Raw genomic sequence first — 23,220 nt, 5'->3', positions numbered from 1 at the left:
GTATTTCAGAGGTCCAAGCTACAATAGCAATTTACACTAACAGATACCTCATTGAGGAACAGAATTTACAGTTCCTTAGGTGATGTGAAACACAAATGTTTCTCTGGCATAAACAATTTGCTCTTCCCATTTCCTGACAAAAAATAAAAAGAAATAATTGCTTATTTGTTACTGAACTGAATATGTAATGCAGCATTCTCACTGGAAAATTGTATGCAAGAGGTCAGAGTTCACAGGAAGGATTTGGGAAGAAAGGGGGTTGCACCATCTTCACAAACTGCTGTCAACTCTTCCATCAGCCTGTGTGAGAAATACAATATGAAAATGCCCTTTATCTTGCTAGATAGCCTCTTGTGCTTCCTGGCATACGTGCAGAAGGGAACACCACAAAGCAAGGGCATCCAGTTCATGTGATTACAGCACTACCTGTGTTCTGCAAGGAGTCCAAGGGTTACAGGTTGTGTGTTGTAAAGATGATGAATTGTCTCTGTGTGTCTATATAATACCACAAAGATACTGTGTATGATTCATACATGACAAATTACTGAAAAGTAATATGCTTAATATAGCCACTCTTTTGAAGGACAAGATTTAATTTTTGTTCCTATTTAATCAGAAGTACACCACTTCTGATTAAGTAAATCAGAAGTACACCAGTTCTGAGATACCAGTACCTACAGCTTGTATCCATACTCTTACTTTTTGTTCTTCCTTTCCTGCCATTGGTGGGATTGGAGTTGGGGACCCTCAGCTACACCATTCCACTGGAGGTGATCCTCTTTACCACTTCACCCTTCTAGCCTTCTAGTCATCTGTGGATTGACAAAGCAGGTTGCAAAGAAGAATCTTTCATCTCTTACCTGCAGCAACAGCAGAAGTCTGCCAATGATATGCGTAAGTGTTAGACATTACTGCAGGGCTGTTGAAAGCTTTCTTGAGAAAAAGTTTTAATTAATAAGATAATTTATTTTAAAAGGAGCTTGCACTATGTGTGACAAACTTTGGAGAATACTGTTCAAGGAGCCCACAGTCATCTAAATGAAGCTTACTTCTTCAAACCCTGCTCACTGGGAGCTTGAAATATCTTTTTATAATAGAGACTACTAATGTCCTGTTTGCCTTTCCTTTGCTGTTTTAGTGATATCATCTGGGTTAGTGTCTTTATGGGGAACAGGGAGGTGCATCTTCCTCTGGATCTAACTGGTGTGTGATTAGGAGGGGAAGAAGAGAGCTGGTACTCAAAGTTTAATCAAACATCCAATTGCTTGCATGGTCCTTATTTTCTAGACAAACAGTGCTGCAAATGTGTCTTTGCTGCAACCATAGTGCAATGAAGACTATCCTACAAAGATGAGGAATCTTTATAAAGAATTGCTTTGCATTGTTCTTTTATTTGTTCTTGAAATGAGGATGAATTGTGGGAATTTTTCCCCATTTGTAGCTGCATTAGAAACGCTCATCCTGAATTTAGGATGGATTGGTTTGCTCCAATTAACAGTGTAGATAGACCAGGCTCGTAGTTCAATCAATTTGAATCAATTCCTTGAACTGACAGTTATGTGCCTTTGCATCCAGGTAGTGATGGGGCAAGAACATGTAGCTCAGGAGGATGAAGCTGGCTGCTTAACCTTTTTTGGGACTGTGCCATCAGGCAGGATTGATTGGTATAAAGGTTGTCAGCTTCAGCTAACAACAAATATATTCTTGAACAGTGTCAACTTTGCAATTCAAACAGCAAGAGATACAAAAAACTCTCCCCATCTATGGCTCACTTAATGTTTGGGTGCTACAAAAATAATCGGTGCCACATCCAGGAAGGCACTTGGGAACTGGAAATCAGTGTAATATATGTGCACAATGTCATGGTTTCACAAACAGCTCAAGCACGTGCTGCAGCTGAGAGATGTATACTAGTCTTTCCCCTAACCTGATTGCTCCATGGCACCATTTCCTCATACTGTCACAGGCATGTGCAACCTTGGGGTGTATTGGATCAGTTCTGAGTTAAACCAAGAGGAGGGAGGAAAGTTTACTTCTGAGTTGGAACTGTGTTTGGCTGGTTTGCTGGATGAACTCTTGGCCCAGCACAAGGGAGAGGGTCAGAGTACGTCTTTCACCACCAACACCAGCTTGCAATTTGCAGCTACAAGGCACATTGAAGCATAGGAACTGGAAAGGTTCTGACTAATCTCATAAGCAGCAGAAAGCAAGTCTCCACCCATGACTGTAGGAGTGGCTCTGCTGGCTCAGACCAAGGGGTACATCCACCTTGGCCAGGTTAATCTGCCTCTCACTCCATGCCTTTGGGGGTCATCAAGATAGCAAACTGTCAAGGGACCTGTCAAAAAATCGTAGGACTGCTGCACCAGATGTGCAGAAGATGCAGCCATGGGAGTTTGATGCTTGGCACCCTGTGAGTGCTGTGCTATGTGACTGCTGAAATGTGCTCTGAAAGTCAGCAAAAAAGGAGAAAAATGAAGGCCGGAAGCTCAGTGGGATCTCTGAGGAAAGTTGCTTCTGAGAAGATCATGTGTAACAGCAACAAATAGAAGTTACAGGTAGGTACCCAGGGAGGAGTAAAGTCAGTGAAGGCATATATCCCTCACAGTACTCTTTCCAATGTCCAGCTCTTTTCGGGATGTCCTTAAGTCTGATTTGTCTGGCTGTGAAAATCAACCTCATTTTATTTGATTTGAACACGATCCACTATCCTCATTTGGTGGCCCCTGGTTCTTAAAGGAGAAAAGCGTGTGAACAAGTCCCTGTCTTGTCCAGCCACTTTCCCAATAGCCCCTAACATTGTTTGCTTGGGTTTTTTTTCCGCCTGCTCCCAAGCATTGAGTTGATGTTTTCATACGTGTAACTGCATCTCTCTCCCAAGTGGTTACAGTTTTGCAAGCCGGTTTTGCAAGCTTGACAGTTCTGTATGTCAAGCTAGGATGAGTTTCCCTCATGCAACTTGCTTTGAGTTATTTATACTGAATTCATCCATCAGGTGATTGCTTATTCAGTCTTACAAGGTTCTTCAGCAATTTCTTGCAGACAGCTTAAGTCCTTACTGACTTGACAAATTTTATCAGCAAAGTTTGTTCCTTACTACTCAATCCTTTTCACACCATTTATGAGTATACAGAATGGTACAGATCTGGCACCACAGTGGTGAGTAACTGGCGTTGTGAAAGTGACCATTTTTCTGCTACCCTCTTGTTTCTTTTTTTGTAATCAAAAGTTATTCTTCCACAAGAGGACCTTCCTGCTTACTCCATGGCTATGTAATTTTCTTTAAAAGCCATTGATCAGGAATTTCGTCAAAAGCCTTTTGGAAATCTAGGTAGACTGGATCCACTGGGTCACCCTTACCTCCATATGCATCTGGCCTTTCCCAAAAACTCCCCAAGGCTGTTAATCCCAGACTTCACAAAAGCTGTGGTAGTGTTTCCCATAAAGGTCTAGAAGTTCCTTAGTGATGTCTCTTCTTACTCATCAATACTTGCTCAGTACAAATATTGGGCTCACAGGAGAGTACTTCTCTGGGTACCTCAGAACCTTCTTTTAATTATTGATTACAGCATTTGCTCCCCATATTCAAGTATAATTTTGGCAAGAGGTAACATACCATCTGGGCCCACCAAGTTCATCATCTAATTTGTCAAACCATAGTGTGATGACTGAAGACATGTAGCACATGTCTTGACATGTAGTTGCCATGAGAAGCAAGCAGCATAATTCCTACCTATCATAACAGCCCTTTGGCACTCAAGTTTCATTACAGATGTGTTAGATCTGTCATGGACGCTTTGAACATGGTTGATGTACAACACCAATATTAAATTCATCATGATCATGGTAGTCATGGTTATTTTGATTCAAAGACAGGAAAGTGTGTCTTGCCTACAATTTTTTTTAGGAGCAATGATCTTCTGTAGGCTTGCTGCTGAACATTCTCCAGGCAGTCTTTGCTAGCAGGACCGGTGCAACAGGCTGTCTACATAGTCAGCTCTCTGTCATCTAGGCCAAAGGAGATGGAGATGCTTCAGATAATAGAAAAAGGACTACTGATTGTGAAGGACACATTGAATGCTGTGCAGAGACATGGTGACAACTCCCTTGGATCCATCAGGACTCACTGATACAGTGCTAGCTTGTATGATTTGGGATTTACAGTTCATTGAAGTGTGTCTGCAACCAGCTTCCTTGGTGGTCCAGCCAGCATTTTGGTGGTGCAGGGAAGGGGGAAAGGCATTACCTTGTATATGGATATAGGTAGGTTCATAGCTGCACTGGAGTTCATAAACCACCTGGGGTTGCTCATGTGGTGCAAACAACAGAACAGAGCCAGCTCAAGGCTACCGAGGTCTACATAGAATTATCTCTGACTAAATTGTGTCAGAGCCAAGCCTCAGTGTGTACCATTCAATATAGAGGCTGCAATCCCAAATGCAAAGATAATTAAAATGTGTCCACTCCCATCTGTCTGGGTACCATGTGTCCTTGTCACATACGCTGCCAGCTGTTGAATGCTACATGCTACCTGTGTCAGCTTAATGCTCACCTGGGTGTTGTGCTTTTGCTACAGTACAGAGCGCACATGGAACAGAACTGGTGCAATCTCAGATCACCCTAGTCTTGTCAGCAAGAGCCCTGGTGTAGCTCTAACCCAGAGACTGCAACTTTGCAGGTAAAACTTGCACCATCTGGTCTGTAGGGTTATTACACTAGTTGTAAAGCACAGTCTTGTTGCTAAAGTTAGGTCTGTGTCTGGAGGGATTTGCCAATGCAGTCTGCTGGTAGTACAGTCATCACATGGACTAAACCTTGTTCCTTTGTTTGCTTTGAAGGTGTCAATAATAAGCAGTAATAAGCATTAATGAGCACTTGTGTAATGAAGCAAGACAACAAAGTGGGGAGGAGAAGAAAAGCCTACATTTTATTAGTCTACATTTGGGAGTTAAGACAAATGCCCCAATAATAACTCTCATCTGTATCAGCTGGTCACTTCAAGGTATTGCAGCCCCCATGGCATGTCAGTTAACGCAGACAGTTCTGTGGAAACAGCAGACAAGAGGATGATGTCTGTATTTTATGGCAGTTCTAAAAATCAATGTATAGTACTTAAGGTTGGCAGGATTTTAATTGCTAAATCTTGCATGCATCAAGTGACAAGTACTCTTGACTGATAATGACCATGATCTGGTATAGGAATGGATGTCTCTGTTGCAGTTAAATGCAACATTTGTTTTGGTGACTGTACTTTGACTTCATGCCTCACCTGTAAGAAGCAAGCTGCTGGGAATTGAGTGTTCGTCATATTTCAGATTATAGTGCAGTTTGTTTGATTCTTTCTCCCCCCCCTCCACCCTTATAGTACCTGCCAGCTTTCAGCTGCTGGGAGGAAGAAATGCATGGGTGTGATGCAGTGGGGAACACCATCAGCATTCATGGTTTCTCCTCATTGAGTCTGAATTCAAGATGGTATGTATGTACTCTGACACTGTGGTTTAGCAACTGAGTCTGTGCTTCCCCTGGCTGAATGTCTGTCATGGAACTGCAATGTCACATAATGCTGTGGACTATGAGCTGCAGAGAGGTACAGCCCTTTTGCACAAGGCGTATGTCTGCATACACTGATTATTTGGGAAAATATAGTAATTTAACATGGGAAAACAAAGGATATGGGGCTTATTTGGAGAGGCTGCCCCACTGAATAAGAGGAAATGAAGGAAATAATTAACTCGTAGAACAGAAATTAAGAAAATAATACACAGTGGGTACCAGGAGTTTCCTGCAAGTCCTGAAAAGTCTCCTGTGTCACGTATTTACAAAAGCCAGGGGAAAATTAAGCAAATACTTGATGAGTCAAAACAGCAGTGTGGGTTATGGAGGGAACATCATGCTCTGGTGCTTGCTGGATTTAGCTGGCAGTGACTCAAGACATACTTCCAGTTTGACCCATCATGACCTCTTGACATTTCATCTTCAAATCCCAGTCAGGCAAACCCATCTGGCCTTCTGTGAACAGATGAACTGAGACATGGTGTAAAAATACCATGGGCAAGCCCATAGCATTAATGTAGTATATGCTGGAGATAAGTGGTGCTGTATCTCATTCATATGAAGCTGGCTGCTTTTGGTCAAAATAACTGATGTCTTTCCATTAACTTCAGGAGTACAACTGGAAACACTGGGGGTAGCGATATTGTAGTGGTGCTATGTGTGAGCTGGGGTGGAGTGTGCTAGCTCTGTGAAGAGTGATTTGATGGTAAAATGCAATGCTGAAAGACTATGGAACTGCTCTGTTATAATTTATGAAGACTGTTGTTTCTGTTAGGCTGCTTACCTTCAAGCTCTCCATGTCACTGTGTATGGTTGAACTGGTGGAGTCCTGAATACTACGGTATCATCTGGTTAAGACAATCCTCAGTAAATGTCTTGTAAATTGTCTCAGTAAATGTCTTGTAAATTGTCTCAGTAAATGAGTTGCTGCTATACCCACAGAAAATAGCTGAAACCAAGGAGCCTCACTCAACTGCCAAAGTCTGCAAGCATGAGTATTTGGTTAGCAGGGCCAGTGATGAAGAGGAGAAAGGAGTTCTCTAAAAGTGATGGTTGGTAAAACGTTGGTCAGGGAGCTGTTTGTCTCTGAAGGTGCAGATGGCTTTGTTTGGGTTTGCTGCTAAAGGGTGTAGGGCTGGCTCCAACATCAGCAAAACTCAGCCCAGGGTGAGCTCTGCAGAATTGAATTCCGCAGCAGGAGCTGAGGAAGGGCTGGGGAGTGTGACATAGCAGGAGAGACAGGGAAAAGAGGGTCCTTCCACAGCTACCTTCACTTTGCTGTGTTACAGAAGCATGTGGGCAGGCAGATAGGGAAGGTCCTGGCTGTAGGACATAGGACATCATGGACTGGAGATACCTCTGCCAGAAGAGGGGAAATGGCAGTGCCTGACTTGGCTGCTAAGGTCACACCTTCCTCTGCCATTAAATCAAGATAACAGTGCTTTAGGTAAGAGAGGTGTCAGCAGCCCTGTTGTTCCAAGATCCTTTTGTCTTCCATGGGTGGTTTAAGTTTAAGCAACGTTTGTACAAATACCAGCCCTAGAGTCACTGCTGGTTGCAGGCACCCAAAGACACTGAACCAGACCTGTCAGACATGAACAGGAAGAACAAGAGCTCCACAGGGCACTGTTGCCTGAGGACCATTCCAAGAGTTTGTGCACATAGTGGGGTCACTGTATTGTGCATGTGGCATGTATCCTTTAACAGCTAATGCACAGTTTACCTTAGCATGAACTCACGGTGCCTTTCTGCTGAGTAGTTCTTCAAATTCCCTCTTAAAAGGAGAGTGAACTCCTCACAATTAGTTTGCACATGGGAGGGGAGTCAAGCCACACATCTCTGCCCTGGTAGATGACCATTCCATATGGGCAGGAAGATATCTATGGAGGGTAGTTCAGCATGTCTAACCTAGCAACCTCCCTCCTTCTTCCCAGAGCATCCACTTCACCATTTACATGAGAAGCCAAAGCCACTGCAATAGTCAGATATGCAAGCATCTCATTGGCCCTTGGTGTTTCCATGGAGTCGACTATACACCATGAAATCACATCCTCGCTTTTCCATTCTAACTTCCAAGCTTCAGACTTTGCAGTACAGGGAAGTGATGTCATTTCATAGGACAAAGGTCACAGAGTGTGATGCAATGGCATGGCTTCTCAGTGAAAGGGCAGAGGTACATGTCACATATCAGCCAAGCTGTCTGCCCAAGCCCAGGGAGATTGGTGGCATTCAGGAGCTCACTGAGGACTCTGTAGCTCAGGTGGACAAAGAATTTTGCATAGAATCATGTTTTGTTTCATTTTCTGAAAAACTGCAAAGAGCTGATACTGTGATTAAAGGCTCCCTCTTCCGTTTCTAGCTGCTATTGCACATTTTCTTTAACAAATACACAACTGTGGAAAGCCTAATCCAAGTCTGTGCTGTGCAAATAGTTTTGTAATTCCACATTTCAAAGTAAGTATATATATCTGATGTAAGAAAAGGAGAATGACTTAACAGATGATGCTAAATATCCCTGCTAAATTTGGGATTAGAGAAGCATATTGCTAAGGAGAGATATGGTGCTCCTGGAGAGTATCTTTTGAAGCAGGATATTGTCATGATATCTTCCAGTCTCCCTATTTTTTTTTTTTGGATTTAAACTACTGTTAAAACTAAATCTTCCGAGCACAATCTTATCTGAACAAGAAAAGATGTTGCCACTTATCTCCTGTAATCCGCAGGTTTCTGAAATAGAACGCCATGCAGGAATTTATTGGCAGCAATAACTGATTTTTTTTTTCATCATTTTCACAGCATCTGAGCCCACGTGAAGTTTGCCATCAGGGAAATGTTGCTTCACCTGCAAATGTCTCACTGTAACTTAATGCATGTTTCCCATGGTCATTGTAGCTACAAATAATTTTGTGCTGGTGAGGGTGGTGATTGAGGCTGCCTGGCAAGAGTGGACTGTCCTGATTTCAGCTGTGATAGAGTGAATTAATTTTCTTCCTATTAGCTGCTGCAGTGCTGTGTTTCAGCTTTAGCCTGAGAACAATGCTGTTAACACACCAATGTTTTAGTTGTTGCTCAGTAGCACTGAGCACTTTTCAGTCTCATGCTCTGCCAGTAAGGATGGGCACAAGAAGCCGGGAGGGAGCAGAGACCTGACCCAAACTAGCCAAAGGGGTATTCCTTACCACAGCATATCATGAACAGTATAGAAACTGGGGGGAGTCATCTGGAAGGGATCAATCGCTGCCCAGGTCAGGCTGGGTATCAGTCAGTCTGGGTATCCATCGGCAATGGATGCAATTGTATTATGCATCACTTGCATTTATTGTTTGTTTTTCCATCCCCCTTTTAGTTTTATATTCTCTCCCTTTGCTATTTCCCTTATCACTATTATTTTTAGTAGTAGTATTATACTTTATTTTAGTTATCAAACTGTCCTTATCTCAACCCATTCCCCCTTGTCTTGTCCCTACATACCTTTGTATAAAACCCCTCTTCAGATTTCTTGTAGGCCTCTTTAGGTACTGGAAGCTGCTCTAAGGTCTCCCTGGAGCCTTCTCTTTTCCAGGCTGAACAAACACAACTCTCTCAGCCTGTCTTCATAGCAGAGTTTTCTGATAACCTTTGTAGCCTCCTCTAGGCTCGCTCCAACAGGTCCACATCCTCCTTATGTTCTTATGCTGACAATCTTTAAATAATGACAAAAGAGTTAGTTTGGACTACCCTTTTACAGAAAGTTAAAACGTAAAGATAAAATCTGTAAAGGTAAAATTTGATTTCACTCTAAAATCCATGCAAAAAATGCAGGAAAATACCTGCAGAGGAAATAAAAGCTTAAATTAAAAAATATTGCACATGACATCAGTCACTGACATTCTCCTTTTCATAGCTCAAGGTCCTTGGTCAAATATCTGAAAAGCAAATAACAGAAATTCATATAGTTCTGATTATGAAGGAATTTGTCTTCACAGAGATATATACCTTTTAGAAGGTACATTATAAATGTTACAAAACTCTTAGGGATAACAAATGTTGAAAGCTGACCAGAATCAAGAGAGTTTGAATGCAACCTATGCAACATTCTGTAGCTGAGGAAAGATTTAAACAGTGTTATGTGGCTCTTTGAAGTAATGAGATGACCCACTGATCAAAAGTAGAATATTGTTCAACATGGCAGGGAAGAGATGAGAATGGAACTCTGTGAATGTAACAACAATCTCTTTCAAGGCTTTGTTACAGGGGTATTTGGAAAACAGGGCAAGAGTAATAAAACATTACTCATCCTTTTTAGGAGGCAACAGAGCAGTAAATTTCTAGGTGGATTTGTGCACAATTGCTGTGTTTCACAGCAGACATGGCTATTTTTAGTGACACATAGACAAAGTAGATAATTGCTTTGTGGGATTTCTCTCTGTCAAGATTTTTACTCACTCATTTTAACTCACTTACATGATTTTATTCCAGTTTATTGCCAAATCTTGATAACATATTTTAACTGTGATGTGTATTGGTTGAGTAATAGTTCTCCAGTCACTGTGTTTTTCTCTTCCAATGTCTATCTCATGTCTTTGTTTTTAACAATTAGAGGTGTTTCTTGAAACCAGTTCCATTCAGACTACTTCTGTGTATCTAGTGTAGCAGACTTGAAAGTGAGCTAACTGATCAGCCACAATAAAAACAGTCTTCCTGTAGCAAAATCAAGGGAAATGATGCACGACCTGCAGTGAAAACCTCATGCTGCAGAGTGAGACCCAATGAGGTCTGCTGGAGCTTAGGGAGTCCCTTCCTGCAGGTGCAGGGCTTGAAAGGCTCCATGAGTTTCCTGAGTTCAGCTTAAACCATGCCAAAGAGTGTTATGCCTGGGAGGACAGAAATAGAAGGATCTGAACAAAATAACACCTCATGGGTGAAGGCTGGAGAATATGTTTTGCCATTTTTTGAGCTGTGACAAGGGCCACACAAGTTCAGTGTGTTCTCTGTCACCATGCCAGGCTTACACCTGGCCTCTCAGCATCTGACATGCCAGGTGATATGTGGTATGAGACAGGAGAGCATGTGACTGGGGTGTTAGCCAGGAGACCAACATGAAGCCCATGGGTCTGTCATGTAGTTTGCCATGAAGGAACCCCACCATTGGGCAGTGGAACCTGCCAGGGCCAGTAGAGCCAGGAGATCCTGCTACTGCCCTGCAAAGGTGAGGGATGGAGGCACTATGGCAGGGTGGTCTGTCTTGCTGATACGCTTGAGTGTATCCACAGCACAGCGTGTTCTCAGTTTCTCCCCCATACAAAGAGAAAATATGCAGCCCCAAATACTGAGTAAACTCTGGGGTGAGAAGAAGAAATTACGCATGTTGGCTTTCTCTGTTCTTCCCACCGTCTCAGCTGTTCTTGGTTTGCAAATGTGTGCAACATCTCTTGGCCATTTATGGTGTTCATTAGACTTGGAACAACCACGTAATTTCCTGTCTTTTAAGGACAATTAAATCAATTGTACCTTAACAACGTCTCTGACTTTGACTCTTAATTTACACCAGCTTTTAACACTCAGCCTGGCTCCTGCATCATTGCTCTTGTAATGTTGGTCCGGTTCCATTTCTAGTACCAGCAAAAATTAACTTCTATAAAGCAGGTTCCTTAAAGCAACAGCAGCTGTAACATCCATTAGATCATCCAGGGAGGACTAGAAGCACTTTTGGCTATCAGAGATTTGCTTTCCTGTAACCTTGTCCTGGAAGTTAATATTTTGTCTACCTTGGACTTTTTAAGGAATTTTCTCCCTATTCCAGTAGTACTGGGACAGCCATTGGAGCCATACAGTCCTCTAGGAAAACAGACACTGTTTGTCAGAACTAGTGCTGGTCCCACATTATTCTGGGGAGATTTTTTTATTTTTCAGATAAAGTAAGTGTGTAAGGGGCTTTTCATGTCAGACAAAAGCTAGTTCTTGCATAGTAACCTACTAGGAATAGTGGCTGATGCAGGTATGTAGGAAAGAGGACTAAAATGGAGCAAGGCTGGTACTTCCCCAGAATACTAACCCAGTCTCTTATGGTTTATGTTTTGGAGTTGTCTTAATGACACAAGCTTTTGTATTTAGCAGCTCACTAAAAGTATTTCCCAGGAATTTTTCACAGCAAGCAGTTTAGCAGCTCAGAAACATTCTTCTGCTTGTTTTGAATGAGGGTGGGGGTTTTCCCTCCTAATTTTGTATTGTAAAAGACCATGAATAATTCATTCTTACCTTCTCCAAGCAACTCTCAAATGTGTGGACTTCTTTCGAATCCCCAGTTTTGTCTTTCTGCAGACTGAGAAGCCTTGTGTATTTAGCCCTCTATAGCACAGAAGCTGTTTCTTTGCTGCTCTTCTCCTTATCTCTTCTAATTGTCCTGTACTGTTTGTAAAATAAAGTTAGAGCATCACCATGATATTGAAGAAGTGGGCTTCCCTTAGACTTACGTAGCAGCATAGAAATGCTTCTGGTTTTCTGTTTTCTGTTTCTTTCCTAATCCTGTTTGTTTTCAGATTCTTACTGGGCCAACATTTTCACTTACTCTAGTCCCAGGATCTCATTCATGAAGACTAAGAGTCAACTCGAACCTCATAGCTGTGTACAGAAACCTGATTTCCCTCATTTTGTGATTATCAAAGCTGAATTGTTCTGGCACTATAGTTCCATGAGGTCCTTCTGCATTCTTTACAGCTGGACTTCAAGTTGCTCTCTTTCTATAGCTTTATATCAACAAAAAAGCTTTATCCCTTCATTATTTGTTCCCTTTCCCAGAACACTGATGAATATGTTGAATAGCACTGTTCTTGGGACAGATTCCTGTGGGACACCATTAGTGCTGTCAGTTCACTTGTAAAGCAATCATTTATTTCCTATCTTTCAGTTAGCCACTTACTATTTGAGTCTTTTCCCAATATCCCATGGGAGCCTAGTTTAAGAGTGAGGAATACTTTCTGGGAACAAGATGGACAGTAAGCAGGCAAGTCACCTATCATGAATTTCTTCAAAGAATGCCAGTAGATATGTGTTATGAACCTTATTTATGTTTCCCCAGTGTACTGTGTCTATTCATGTTCCTACCCTTTTGGTTTTCAGATTGATCTCTACCTCTTTACCCAATCTGGACAGCAGACTTAATGTTCAGCAGCTCTCTGGATACTGCCTGACACCCATCCACTTGGCATTGTACTCACCAGGTTTATGTGTCATGGTCCTGAGGAGCATTTCATCCAGTGGATGCCATCATTCGTCCACCCCAAATTCCTCCAGAGCTCTGGGGTGGATACCATCCAGTTCTGGCTTGTTGATGGCTTGTTTTGAGGTTCTGCTCTACAGCATCTTCTATCTACAGTTCAGCCTGAGACAGAGGCTTCAGCGTGTCCCGATTTCTGTCATGCGGGAGCCTGCCCAAGCCCTACCACAGTGAAAACACATGTAAAATAGTTATTTAGGTTTTCTGCTACGATTTGACCTTCTTTAAGCGCTCTTTCTATAGCCTGCCGATCTACTGGCCCACAATGCCCTCTTCAGGCTTCTTGATCCCATTGCATTTGCAGATTGCTCCTGTAACATCTCTGGAGGAGAGCACATTACTCTGGTCTTTTCGTCCATTTACCTGCCAAACAGTGGCATTTGCCTTAAAAACGTCCTTTTTCCCACAGCAGGTGGTAAGTTTGAGGTGCATTTTTAAGGGCCATTAGTAGGAATACACAACCTGAATTCAGCAAAACATATGCCTAAATCCCATTGTTTTAACACTGGCCTATGTTGTGCACTTAAATTCTCTGCAGAGTTTATAGCTCTAGCTAGTAAGCTGTGAATAACAGATATTTCTTTTCTGTGTCATTTTTAATAATTCTACTTCTAGTTTGGCTTGTTGTTGATAATTCAGACCCTTATGCAGAGCTTGCTGTAGTAATGCAGAGGTGAAACATCTTTGTGTGTCCTGGAGCAATCAGGTGGGAGTCTGTCTCCCTTGGGCCCTGCAGCTTTGGTAGTCGTTGCTAGCATGAGACCTTGAAGCAGCAGTTCTTCAGCACGACACTAAGGGGCAGACCGAGACCAAAGGTTTTCCTCAGTTGTATATACATACAAACATGATTTGCCTAATTTTTCTATACTGATTTAACATGAACAGTGCCCTGGAATATTGCATCAGGTTGGTCTGGATGGCTTTTTTCCATTGCATTTTTTGTATTTACTTTGGCAGTGGTGATAAGGAAGGTGGGTTTACTTGCCAGTTATCTCAAGACAGACCCACTTGAGCTCATGGCTCACAGATAGAGCAGAAAGAATGAAAAAGATGCAGTAAGCTCTGCATCTGGAGGGTTGATGCATGTTATGGTCAAGAGCAAGTACAAGCATGTAGCTGTATGGGCCAGGGGCTTTTGCTGCTCAGAGGCACTCCTTGCCATCAGAGTTAGTCACACCAGCCCTTGGAAACCCTTCCCCAAAGTAACAGCTTCTGTGTGGTTGGAGACCAGGAAGGAAGAACTGAGGCAGGAGACACTCAGCAGTCCACCCTGGACCAGGGAAAACCTGTCTAAGGTTTTCTTAGCGCTACAGCCTGGTAGGTGACTTGGTCACCATCTCGTGGCACAGGTCCCAGTAGTTATGAAGCATAACTGGATATTGAAGTGAATTAGGATAAAGGCGCTGAACATTGATAGGAGTTCAAATTAAGGAGAAACACGAGTCGGTTCAGAACCAGTGTGTCTCCAAAAGATGGGTTTGGCATATTGGTCAGTGGATTTAACACAAAGGGTATTGCTCATCTGGCTTTGTTCAGAAGGTGAGGTATTGCCAAATCCTAGCTGAAATACGTGCTACCAAAGCCAGCTGGCACTGGATGCGTGTTCTCTAGTTACGGATGGGACAGCTGCTCTGAAACAGGACCTCTAATAGTACCTGAGGCAGAGCTGGCTCCAACTTTGTCTACACTGGGGTATTTTACACTATTTTGATATACAGCCTTGGTGTAAATAGACTACATTAAAGTAATAGATGGCTGAAACAGAGCTGGATACATATAGCTGCTTCAGAGGCTTATGAGGAAGAAAGAATTTTAGAGCCAGAGTGTCACTTCATAGCTCCAGTTTAGGGTTAATAAAGGCAATCTAGCCTATTTATCAGACAGCAGTATATTCCTATACAACTTAATGTTGCCTTCATATTGTAGTAACGGGTGATTTCTCACAGGGGAGGAAATGGTGGCTGATGTTCTGGAAGGAGAAGGGAGCAGTAGGTCAGTATCTCAAGTACAGACAATGCTCCAATTTCTGTCCTAAACAACTATCACAGGAGAAATTACCTCTATGGGAACAAACAGAGTTCAATGATCTGCACATTTCAGTAAAAAAGAAGTTATGTGGAAAAGAAGTGTACAATCTTGTCCAAAACAGGGCTCAGCAGAGAACGAGATCAGAATGCCCTTCAGTTGGGCAGCCCTGGAAGTGTAACCCATTAGAAAAGATACCTGCAGAGTAAACCACAGAATTTAGGTGACAAGAGCTTTAATATCCCTTTGCTCTTCTGCTGCCTGTGGAATCACTGGGGTTAAAACAGTGTTAAAGATGTGAACCAGAACCTGTGGGGAAGGGAAGCATGCCTGATGTAAATGGATGAACCAATCAACCACCCATACATAGAAACAAAACTTAAATGAAAATGCTAGCAATCCTAAAAATGTAAACATGCCTATTTTAACTCAACAAAAAATACTGGTTCAAATGTATTTTGAATATAAAGCTCTTAAATGCTTAGTCTGTATTAATAAAATCTTTAGACTAATCTAGGCTTTAATCTAATGAAAGCTTTTTAGTGTATCGGTCCTTCTGAGCTTTGCAGTGTTCCCTGTTGCTTCCCATCAGACCATTTGCCACTCTGGGGGTGCAACATTGACTCAAAACACGTGCATCCCAAAAACAGTGTGAGTTTGGGAAAAATAAATAATGACAGGATGTGGGTGGGAGGCTGACTTGCCTTTCCCAGCGCAATAATGATTTGTGAGAAAATATTCCCCATACACATTCTGGCAAATGTTGAAAACCAGATGCCCTAGGTATGAGATCCTCCCACTTAAGCTGAGCAGTATTTTACTGTGCTTAGACTGGTACTTTTTGGGTTGCTGTGGCTCTAAAAGAAGCCTGTGTTATGTTGTCTCAAGAAGAGAAGAAGGAAAAATCCTGGTGAAGAAGCCAAAGCTTCTCCTTCCCAGCTGTAGAGGAGAAAAGCTGCTGACCTATGTCAAGGTCTGACTGCTTTCACAGAGAGCAGAACTCTGCTCAGCTTTTTTGAGGGAGATGAGACCAGAGATAATTTTTTCTGCCAGCAGTTTGGCTGCCCCATGTGGGAGGGGAGAAGCAGTCCCAGTGAGAGTCCCAGCTGGGTGTACCTCTTCCCTACACCAACCAAAGTTAAAGGAAGCAGTCATAGCTGGTTGAGTCTTTCTCACATTTACAGAGCAAGGAACAACCTCTGCCACTCCCAGTAGCCTCTGGTAAGATCAGATGGCTGACTCATTCTGTAAGCATCTATTACTCCTTGAGTAAAGATGGCAGAGTTCGGACGTATAGAGCATTTGTGCCATGCCAGCTGAGAAATCTACCCTTCTGCTTTTGACAGCCGTTGATTCTGCAAGGCACACTTTAATGTTGAAATACTCACTAGGAGAAGGGCACAGCTGGAGCAGTCTGCAAGGGACAAGCACATCACATAAAGGGAACACTAAAACACCACTAAAGCCAGATTGGGTGAATCAGGGAACAGGTTACTTTTAAGTTTATTGTTGAGTGTGAGTGAGGTGCCAAGACTCTTTGAAGGGAACTTATAAAGTCAACAAATTCAAACTCTTTGTGGTAGTGGTAGGTGGTCCAAAAAGGGCCAATGGCTATGTCTGCAGCTTGGGATGTTCAGACTGGATATTAATGTAATCATCTTCCCCAGGCAGGTAGAACAGCACTGGATCAAGTTAAGGGAGAACTTGTGCAATCCCAACCTTGGAGGTTTTCAAGATGTAACTGGATAAAGCCATCACTGACCTGGTCTGGCAGTGGTGGTTATCCCACTTCGAGCAGGAAGTGGGACTAGGCACCCTCCGAGGTACCTTCCCACCAACACTGCCATGATTTGGCAGGTTCTGATGGACAAAAGTTGGTCATGAATGAGGGAGCACCCATCTTCACCATGTCTGTAGTCACAGAATCATAGAATTATAGAAACAGGCTGGAAAAGGCTTTTAAGATCATCAATTCCAGTCGTTACCCCAGGACTGCCAAGTCCATCGTAAACCACTAAGGACCTCATCTACGGTTTCTGAACACTTCCAGGGATGGTGATTCCACCACGTCCCTGGGAAGCCTTACTATCATTTCAGTGAGGCTATTTCTTATTTCGGAAAAGAGACTGACACACACTTCACTGCATCCTCCTTTCAGGTAGTTATAGGGAGCAGTAAGGTCCCTCCTGAGCATCCATTTTTCCAGATTAAACTACGCCAGGTTCCTCAGCTGATCCTCATCACGCTTGTGCTCCAGACCCTTCACCAGCTTCCTTGTCCTCCTTTGAACTTGGTCCAGCACCTCAGTGTCTCTCTTGTAGTGAGGAGTCCAGAACTGAACAGAGAATTCAGGGTGCTGCAGTCCTACTCCCTCTGTCAACCATGCGTCTGATGGTGCTTCTGTGTTCAGCCTGTGGAAACCAGAATGCAGGGGAGGAAATGTTGATGGGAGAATGCTTGTTGCTGTCATGGAGCTGGATCTTGCCTTGATACAGAAGTGCTCGCAGGATGCACTGATTTATCATACAGTGCCCTTTAGGTACTGTATGCACAAAACCAAATTGTGCTGGAGTTTTGGACAGAGATTAAAACCAGTTGATTGATAATCATACATTTTGTGTAGTCTCTGGGACCTGCTCTCACAGGAGTTAGGAATGCTCTGCTGCCACTGGAGCCACTGACAGGATTTCACTAGCCAGGGAGGAAAGGGATGGACACAGCAAATCACATGCAAACGCAGTGCATCCATTCCCTGTGTACATGTAATCCACTAGTGTGGAATAGAGTTTCTTACACAATTAGCTGGAGTGAAAGTAGCTATTGAAAGAGACTGCACAGATTATATCACTATATAAATTATTGAGCTGATGTCCTGGCAGATGATAGAGGAAACCTTTCTTTAGTCCTGAGAATGGTAGCATTGAAAGTTTATATCTGCTTCCCGGAAGTTGTACCTCCTGTAGACTCTGCTTAGATAATTAATTTGCAGTATTCATCAGCCAGAGAACCAATGTAATATATAGACAAGCAGAAGGACTTTATACTTATGTATTCACGCAGCCATGATTTTTTGTTTGTGGGTGAAACTGTTCTTGAATAAACTGCAAAAAAATGTAGTATTTTGATGTTTATCTGGTTAGTATTTCTGTGCAGTAATTATAAGCACTAGCGAATTACAAGCAGCACACAGACCTGCATGGCTGTAACTAACTACATAAGAGACTCCATGCTTTTAATTAGCATCTGCAAAGACTCAGAGAATGTCCAGCATCTGAGTGGGAGAGCTGTGCTGCATCTGGTGTCACCCATGTTATTCTCCCACATGCTACATATGGTCCAGCTATATCCCTGCACTTGTTGGAGCACAGAGACTCCAACTGGGCACTCATCAGCTATTCCCAAACAGAGGAAAGGTACGTGGAACAACTCTCCTCCCCAGCTCTCTTCTTACTCCAGGAGGAATTGGGTTCCTCTTGTTGCATATCAGCCTTTCCAGCTGATTTCCACCTGGGCCTTTTCTGAAGTTTATCTGAGCATTGGCTTCCCCCATCCCCGGTGAGCACCCATGACTGCAGCGATGGGAGGTGGAGGCATATGCCCTGCCTGCAGTGTGGTGCATGCCAGCAGGGACCTCTAACCACAAGAGCCATCCTACTCATTCAGGAACAATGCTTTACACATAATCACCTCTCATGCCACTGGATCCAGCAATTTTATGTAGCCCCCCTTTTCTTCCCCCTTCTCCCAGAGGCAGAGTCATGACCCCTCAGGTTGTGGAGACTTGTCATAAGGGTGCAGGCAGAAGAAACATGTCTGGAAGCAAAGGCAGTAGTCAGAGATGCAGGATGAGATCTACTGGGGCACTGAAATCTACAAGTGCCAGGAGACTTTCAGAGCTAAAATGAGTGCCCATCTCATTCTCTTTCCCCCTGTCTGGCATAAAAGAAAGAATGAGCTGCAGCTCTGTACCCTCTTGCTGTTTTTCTGCACAGTTGTGCTTGCTGTGCACAGCAGACGGAAGGCTTTATTGAGGGAAAGCAAACACAAATTAAGCAGTTTTCCATTTCATGTGGCTGTTGTGAAAACTGTGGTTATGCGGTTATTTGGAATTTTGGGTGGTAAGTAGGCTCTACCATGCATCTTTCTTACATTCCCCAGTTGTTGCCCCCAGGGTCAACAAGTCCCTGGGTTTCAGAGCAGGGAAGCCCTTCTGGGGGAAGATCACTTCTTAAAAGAGAGATGCTGAACTGCAGTTGTTATGCAGGACTAATAAAAACAAAGCCAAGCCTGTTGATCATTGCACACTGTAATTTCAGGCACAGCTTCCTCTGAAACTGGTTTTCCTCATGTCCTCCTGAGGATACATGTACTAGAGCAAGAATTTAATTCAGCAAAGCTGTTTTAGGCTTACAGAGACATCTGCCAATAAAGGAGGATGTCTCCAGGGGTCTGTGGCAAGCTCAGCTACAAACCTACCCCTAGCACCCAAGTATTTTTGTGAACACTGACTTCTTGCCACTACCCACATAGGCTCTTGGCCATATAAGTGATGAGAGACAGATTAGAAAGAGTTATGTTGAAAACGAGGGAAAGTTGGTTTATACTGACATGGTGATTGTTGGATTTTTCTAATTTTGACCTTCAGGCCCCCAGATGAGCATATCTGTGAAAGCTCAAATGATAAGAAACATCTCCTATTTTCCACACACAGCCCTCTGCTCTGCCTAGTGAATATTTTAGTGACCCATTTACAGCTAGCGGCTTTTATTGAGCAGGGTAGGCAAAAGCAGAAGGAAACAGAAGCCCCGTCATCCTTGTGACAATTATACGTCTGTCTCTATATATGTAATCCACCTTCTCAGCCTGATAAACAAGAAGCTGTGCACAAGTTTGGAAAGGAAGGTGACCATCATCTTCTGTGATCTGAGCATTTTCTGGCAAACACCTCAGCCATCGCATAAGCAGGTAAGTCTTAGCCTTTGCACGGTGATATCATTCACAACTCCAGTCTTACCTTGAATTTCATTCTGGCTTTTTAATCTCTCTCCTGGGGCTCAATCAACATAATGTTTCCCTTTCACCTGATTTCTATTTTAAGTTAATTTTTGAGTCAGCTACTCAGCAGCTAATTGTTTTTCCCCCTTTGTTCTTGGTGGTGCTCCCCTGTGTACCTTCTTACTGTATGCTCTATGAAGTAAACCCTCAGCAATGCCTAGCCCTGTTTATTTCAGGTAATTTACAAGAAAAAATATCAGCCCAGGCAAACACAACTGTATAAATCAAAAGCTGATGCTTCTATACTTATTACTGGTGATTTTCCCCTAGCCATTTAAGAAACTGGTGTGGAGCATTCTGTATAACTCATCCACTTTGGCTGCTGTTATTTCTTGATCTTATTTTCTCGAGAAAACTTTTGAATGAACAGGTAGGAGGTTGTGCCTTCATTTTTCCTGTGTTTTCAGCTATGGGTATGAGACATTTCATTTTACAGTAGCTTTGTGAAATGATGCACTGTAGATAAAGGAAGGTCTTATAAAGACCTTCCTTTCCATTTACCTTTTTTGAAGCAATTGCTAGTGAGTTCACGGCATTGCTTTATTTTTAACAGTCTAGCCTTGCTCACACACAGCTGTGAGAATGGATCACTGAAAACTCTTTTTTTTCCAGTTCTGGCAACAATTTCTTTCTTCAGCTAGCTCTCCATCCTTTCCCTAAGACCAGCCTTTGGTTTGGCTCCTGCACAATGTCACTGACTCTGGGTCTTTACCCTACAGATCTCCCTCTCATTGTTATGTCCACACCACTGGAAGATGCGATGGACACCTTGATCAGGATTTTCCATCACTACTCTGGCAAAGAAGGAGACAGATACAAGCTCAGTAAAGGAGAACTCAAGGAGCTCCTCACCAGTGAGCTCACTGACTTCCTTTCAGTAAGATGCAGCTCCTGAACATCTTGATTTAGTTTCATGGGTGGGAGAAGCAGCTACCCGAGTGTTCAGGAATAGGATCTCCTTCTGAAAGGCACATCCTACCAGACAGAAGGAGAGGAGATCAAGGTCCCCTTAGAGAAGTGTGTTTTCAGAAGGCTGTCCAGCCCCAGTGCTCTGCCTTGTGCCACCAGCAACAGAGATAGGTACCTTTCTTACCTTGCTCTACTTACTTCTCTGTGCTTCATAGCAGGAGGAAAAGGCTGCCTAGAAATAATAATGAAATTCATGCTAAAGCAGTCTTTAATCAACTTTTTGTTATTTTTTTCATTTTTAATGAGATACAAGTAAGTGCTTCAAAGAATTAAATCTAGCAACCAGTTCTCATGAGACAAGAAAGTAGCTTGTGCACAGTAGCTACTGACACAGTACAGCTCCTTGTGTTCCCTGCACAGAGATTATAAGAAAGCCCTTTCAGCAGTAAGCTCTTCATCTGAGTATCTCTTCACATGTTTGTTATGTTCTGCATTACACAGCATGGGTGCTTTTAATGGAACAATGACCACATTCATAGTTGGCTTTCTGTATCCTCTTAACTGTAAAAATTGTTGTGGACACTATAATCATCAGCAGGATTTTTTACATTATGTCCATTTCCTCGGACTGGATTTTCTTTTAACCTTGGCTATTGATTGATCATTACAACATTCACTGTTCTTATTCACACTGAATAGGATGTGATTTTTTGCTAAGCAGATATCTTCTGAATGTGATGAATGGATGTATAATACTACCACTTATGGTCAGATTGAAAATTTAAGTACTGTTTGTAAACGGATGATGCAGAGAAATGCACGTTATACATCCATCTTGTCAAAAGAAAGCAGTGCTTAGCAGCTCATGAAATCTGTTTGATTCATTTAGTGTTTATATAGTACCTGCATTTCTTCTAAAAGCTGTGCTGTCTTTGATCTCTATTGCTGTGCACTTTTGGGACTCCAGACCTATGTTTTTAATGCTGTGGCTAGTGGCATGTTAATATTCAGGTGCATACTGCATGCAGCCTTTTATTTAATAGCACCGGGGCTTGTAACATTGCAGTGGTTTCACTGCCAGGTGTGTCTGAGCTCCTCATTCAGGATCTGCGCAGCTAAAACACTTTTTTTTTCTCTTTAGGGCCAAAAGGACCCGCATCTGGTTGATAAGATTATGAAAGATCTGGACTCCAACAAAGACAATGAAGTGGATTTTCACGAATTTGTCATTCTGGTTGCTGCTTTGACTGTGGCATGCAATGATTTCTTTGAAGAACAGCTGAAAAAAGAGGAATTTTAAAAATGCTTAATACACAAATGTGAGCAAAGCATGCCTAGTTAGGTAGCCCTCATCAGCATTTAGTGAATGCAAACCATCATCCCTCCAACTGTTACTGCTCTAAGACATTTACAGAGCAGATCAGCAGCTGGTGTAAGCTGGACCAATGCCAGTTTACACTACTTGAGATCTGGCTTTTAGTATTTTCAGGTTTTGTGCTGCATGCATCTGTAATGTGCATTTATCAGTTGCCAAGGTCAAGGGCTTGGTGTGACAACTCGTTTGGCAGAAGCTGAGACTTCTATTTCTTAACTGCCAGTGGAAAGTAAAAGGCACAGGAATGTTACTTATGTACTTTCTGAATTTCAAGATTTGGAATGAGACGTAAAACTTGCAATTAAGTCTTCAGTCATTCTATAACAATCATTATTTCTTGCAGCTCACAAAATCCAGCTTGGGTTTTGCTCAGCTCTGCTAATTCTAAAGCCCTTTTTAGATGCTGCTCCATACCTCCCCACACTCTCGTACTTCAGATGTGGTCACAGCTGTCTCCTGGTGCCTGAGCAGACGGTACCACTTGGCATTGTTACGGGTTCATTTCCTCTACCTCCCCTGCTTCAATTTTGTTGTGTTGGCATTGCTGCATCCCAGTAGTCCACCTATTCATTCAGCATAAATGAATTTATTCATATGTTAAATTATTCAAATGCATAGAAGATTTAGTCAGCAAACTGCTCTGAGGGCTGATGGAAGGACTGGGTCTTCAGGGGAAATGCAAAAGCCTTCTGCTTTCACAATTCTGGCACCCTTAAGAGGAGGACATTTAAAGGACCATTTCTGGGGGATTTAATGATAGGGTCTCAGGGTACATCTTTGTAATGTGAGTCACCTTAACAATGATTTCATCTTACAGTGATCCAACACATTGCATAGAAGTAGTGCAAAAGGAACAATTGGACCCCATGGCCAGGGTTGGAGAGAGTAGAAAAAATCCCTTTCAGTGTTAACCTGCTCTTGTGTTGAATTAAAAGTACTTCTGCACTCTTGTTTGAGTTAAGCATACTTCCAATCATACTGCAAATCCTCAGTGGCAGTGTGTTTTGCCTTCTTTCTTGCATGGAGATTTCTCTTTGTTTCTTGTTGT

The 23,220-nt window shown here is 42.6% G+C and overlaps 1 protein-coding gene across 2 annotated transcripts; it reads left to right on the top strand.

The window, feature by feature from the left end:
• The first annotated feature begins 2,317 nt into the window (after positions 1-2,317).
• Positions 2,318-23,220, top strand: S100Z (S100 calcium binding protein Z). 2 transcript variants are annotated; one of them, XM_031042732.1, is made up of 4 exons: positions 2,318-2,558; positions 19,696-19,798; positions 20,608-20,765; positions 21,939-23,220. In XM_031042732.1, the coding sequence occupies exons 3-4, from the start codon at positions 20,625-20,627 to the stop codon at positions 22,095-22,097; spliced, it is 300 nt and encodes a 99-aa protein (XP_030898592.1). In that variant the 5' UTR covers positions 2,318-2,558; positions 19,696-19,798; positions 20,608-20,624; the 3' UTR covers positions 22,098-23,220. The 2 variants fall into 2 exon arrangements, with proteins under 2 accessions (XP_030898592.1, XP_005142082.2); XM_005142025.3 differs by lacking the exons at positions 2,318-2,558; positions 19,696-19,798 and having other exon boundaries at positions 20,487-20,765.

Source organism: Melopsittacus undulatus, chromosome Z, assembly GCF_012275295.1.
Source record: "Melopsittacus undulatus isolate bMelUnd1 chromosome Z, bMelUnd1.mat.Z, whole genome shotgun sequence".
NCBI classification, from domain to species: Eukaryota; Metazoa; Chordata; class Aves; order Psittaciformes; family Psittaculidae; genus Melopsittacus; species Melopsittacus undulatus.
Note: the sequence above shows the minus strand (reverse complement) of the source record. Positions and strands in the feature narration are given on the sequence as shown.

Excerpts from the sequence above, each read along its gene's own strand:
- S100Z (XM_005142025.3), top strand. The coding sequence starts at position 20,577 with ATGTCACTGACTCTGGGTCTTTACCCTACAGATCTCCCTCTCATTGTT. Across the intron at positions 20,766-21,938 it reads AGCTCACTGACTTCCTTTCA|GGCCAAAAGGACCCGCATCT; the intron begins GTAAGATGCAGC and ends TTTTCTCTTTAG.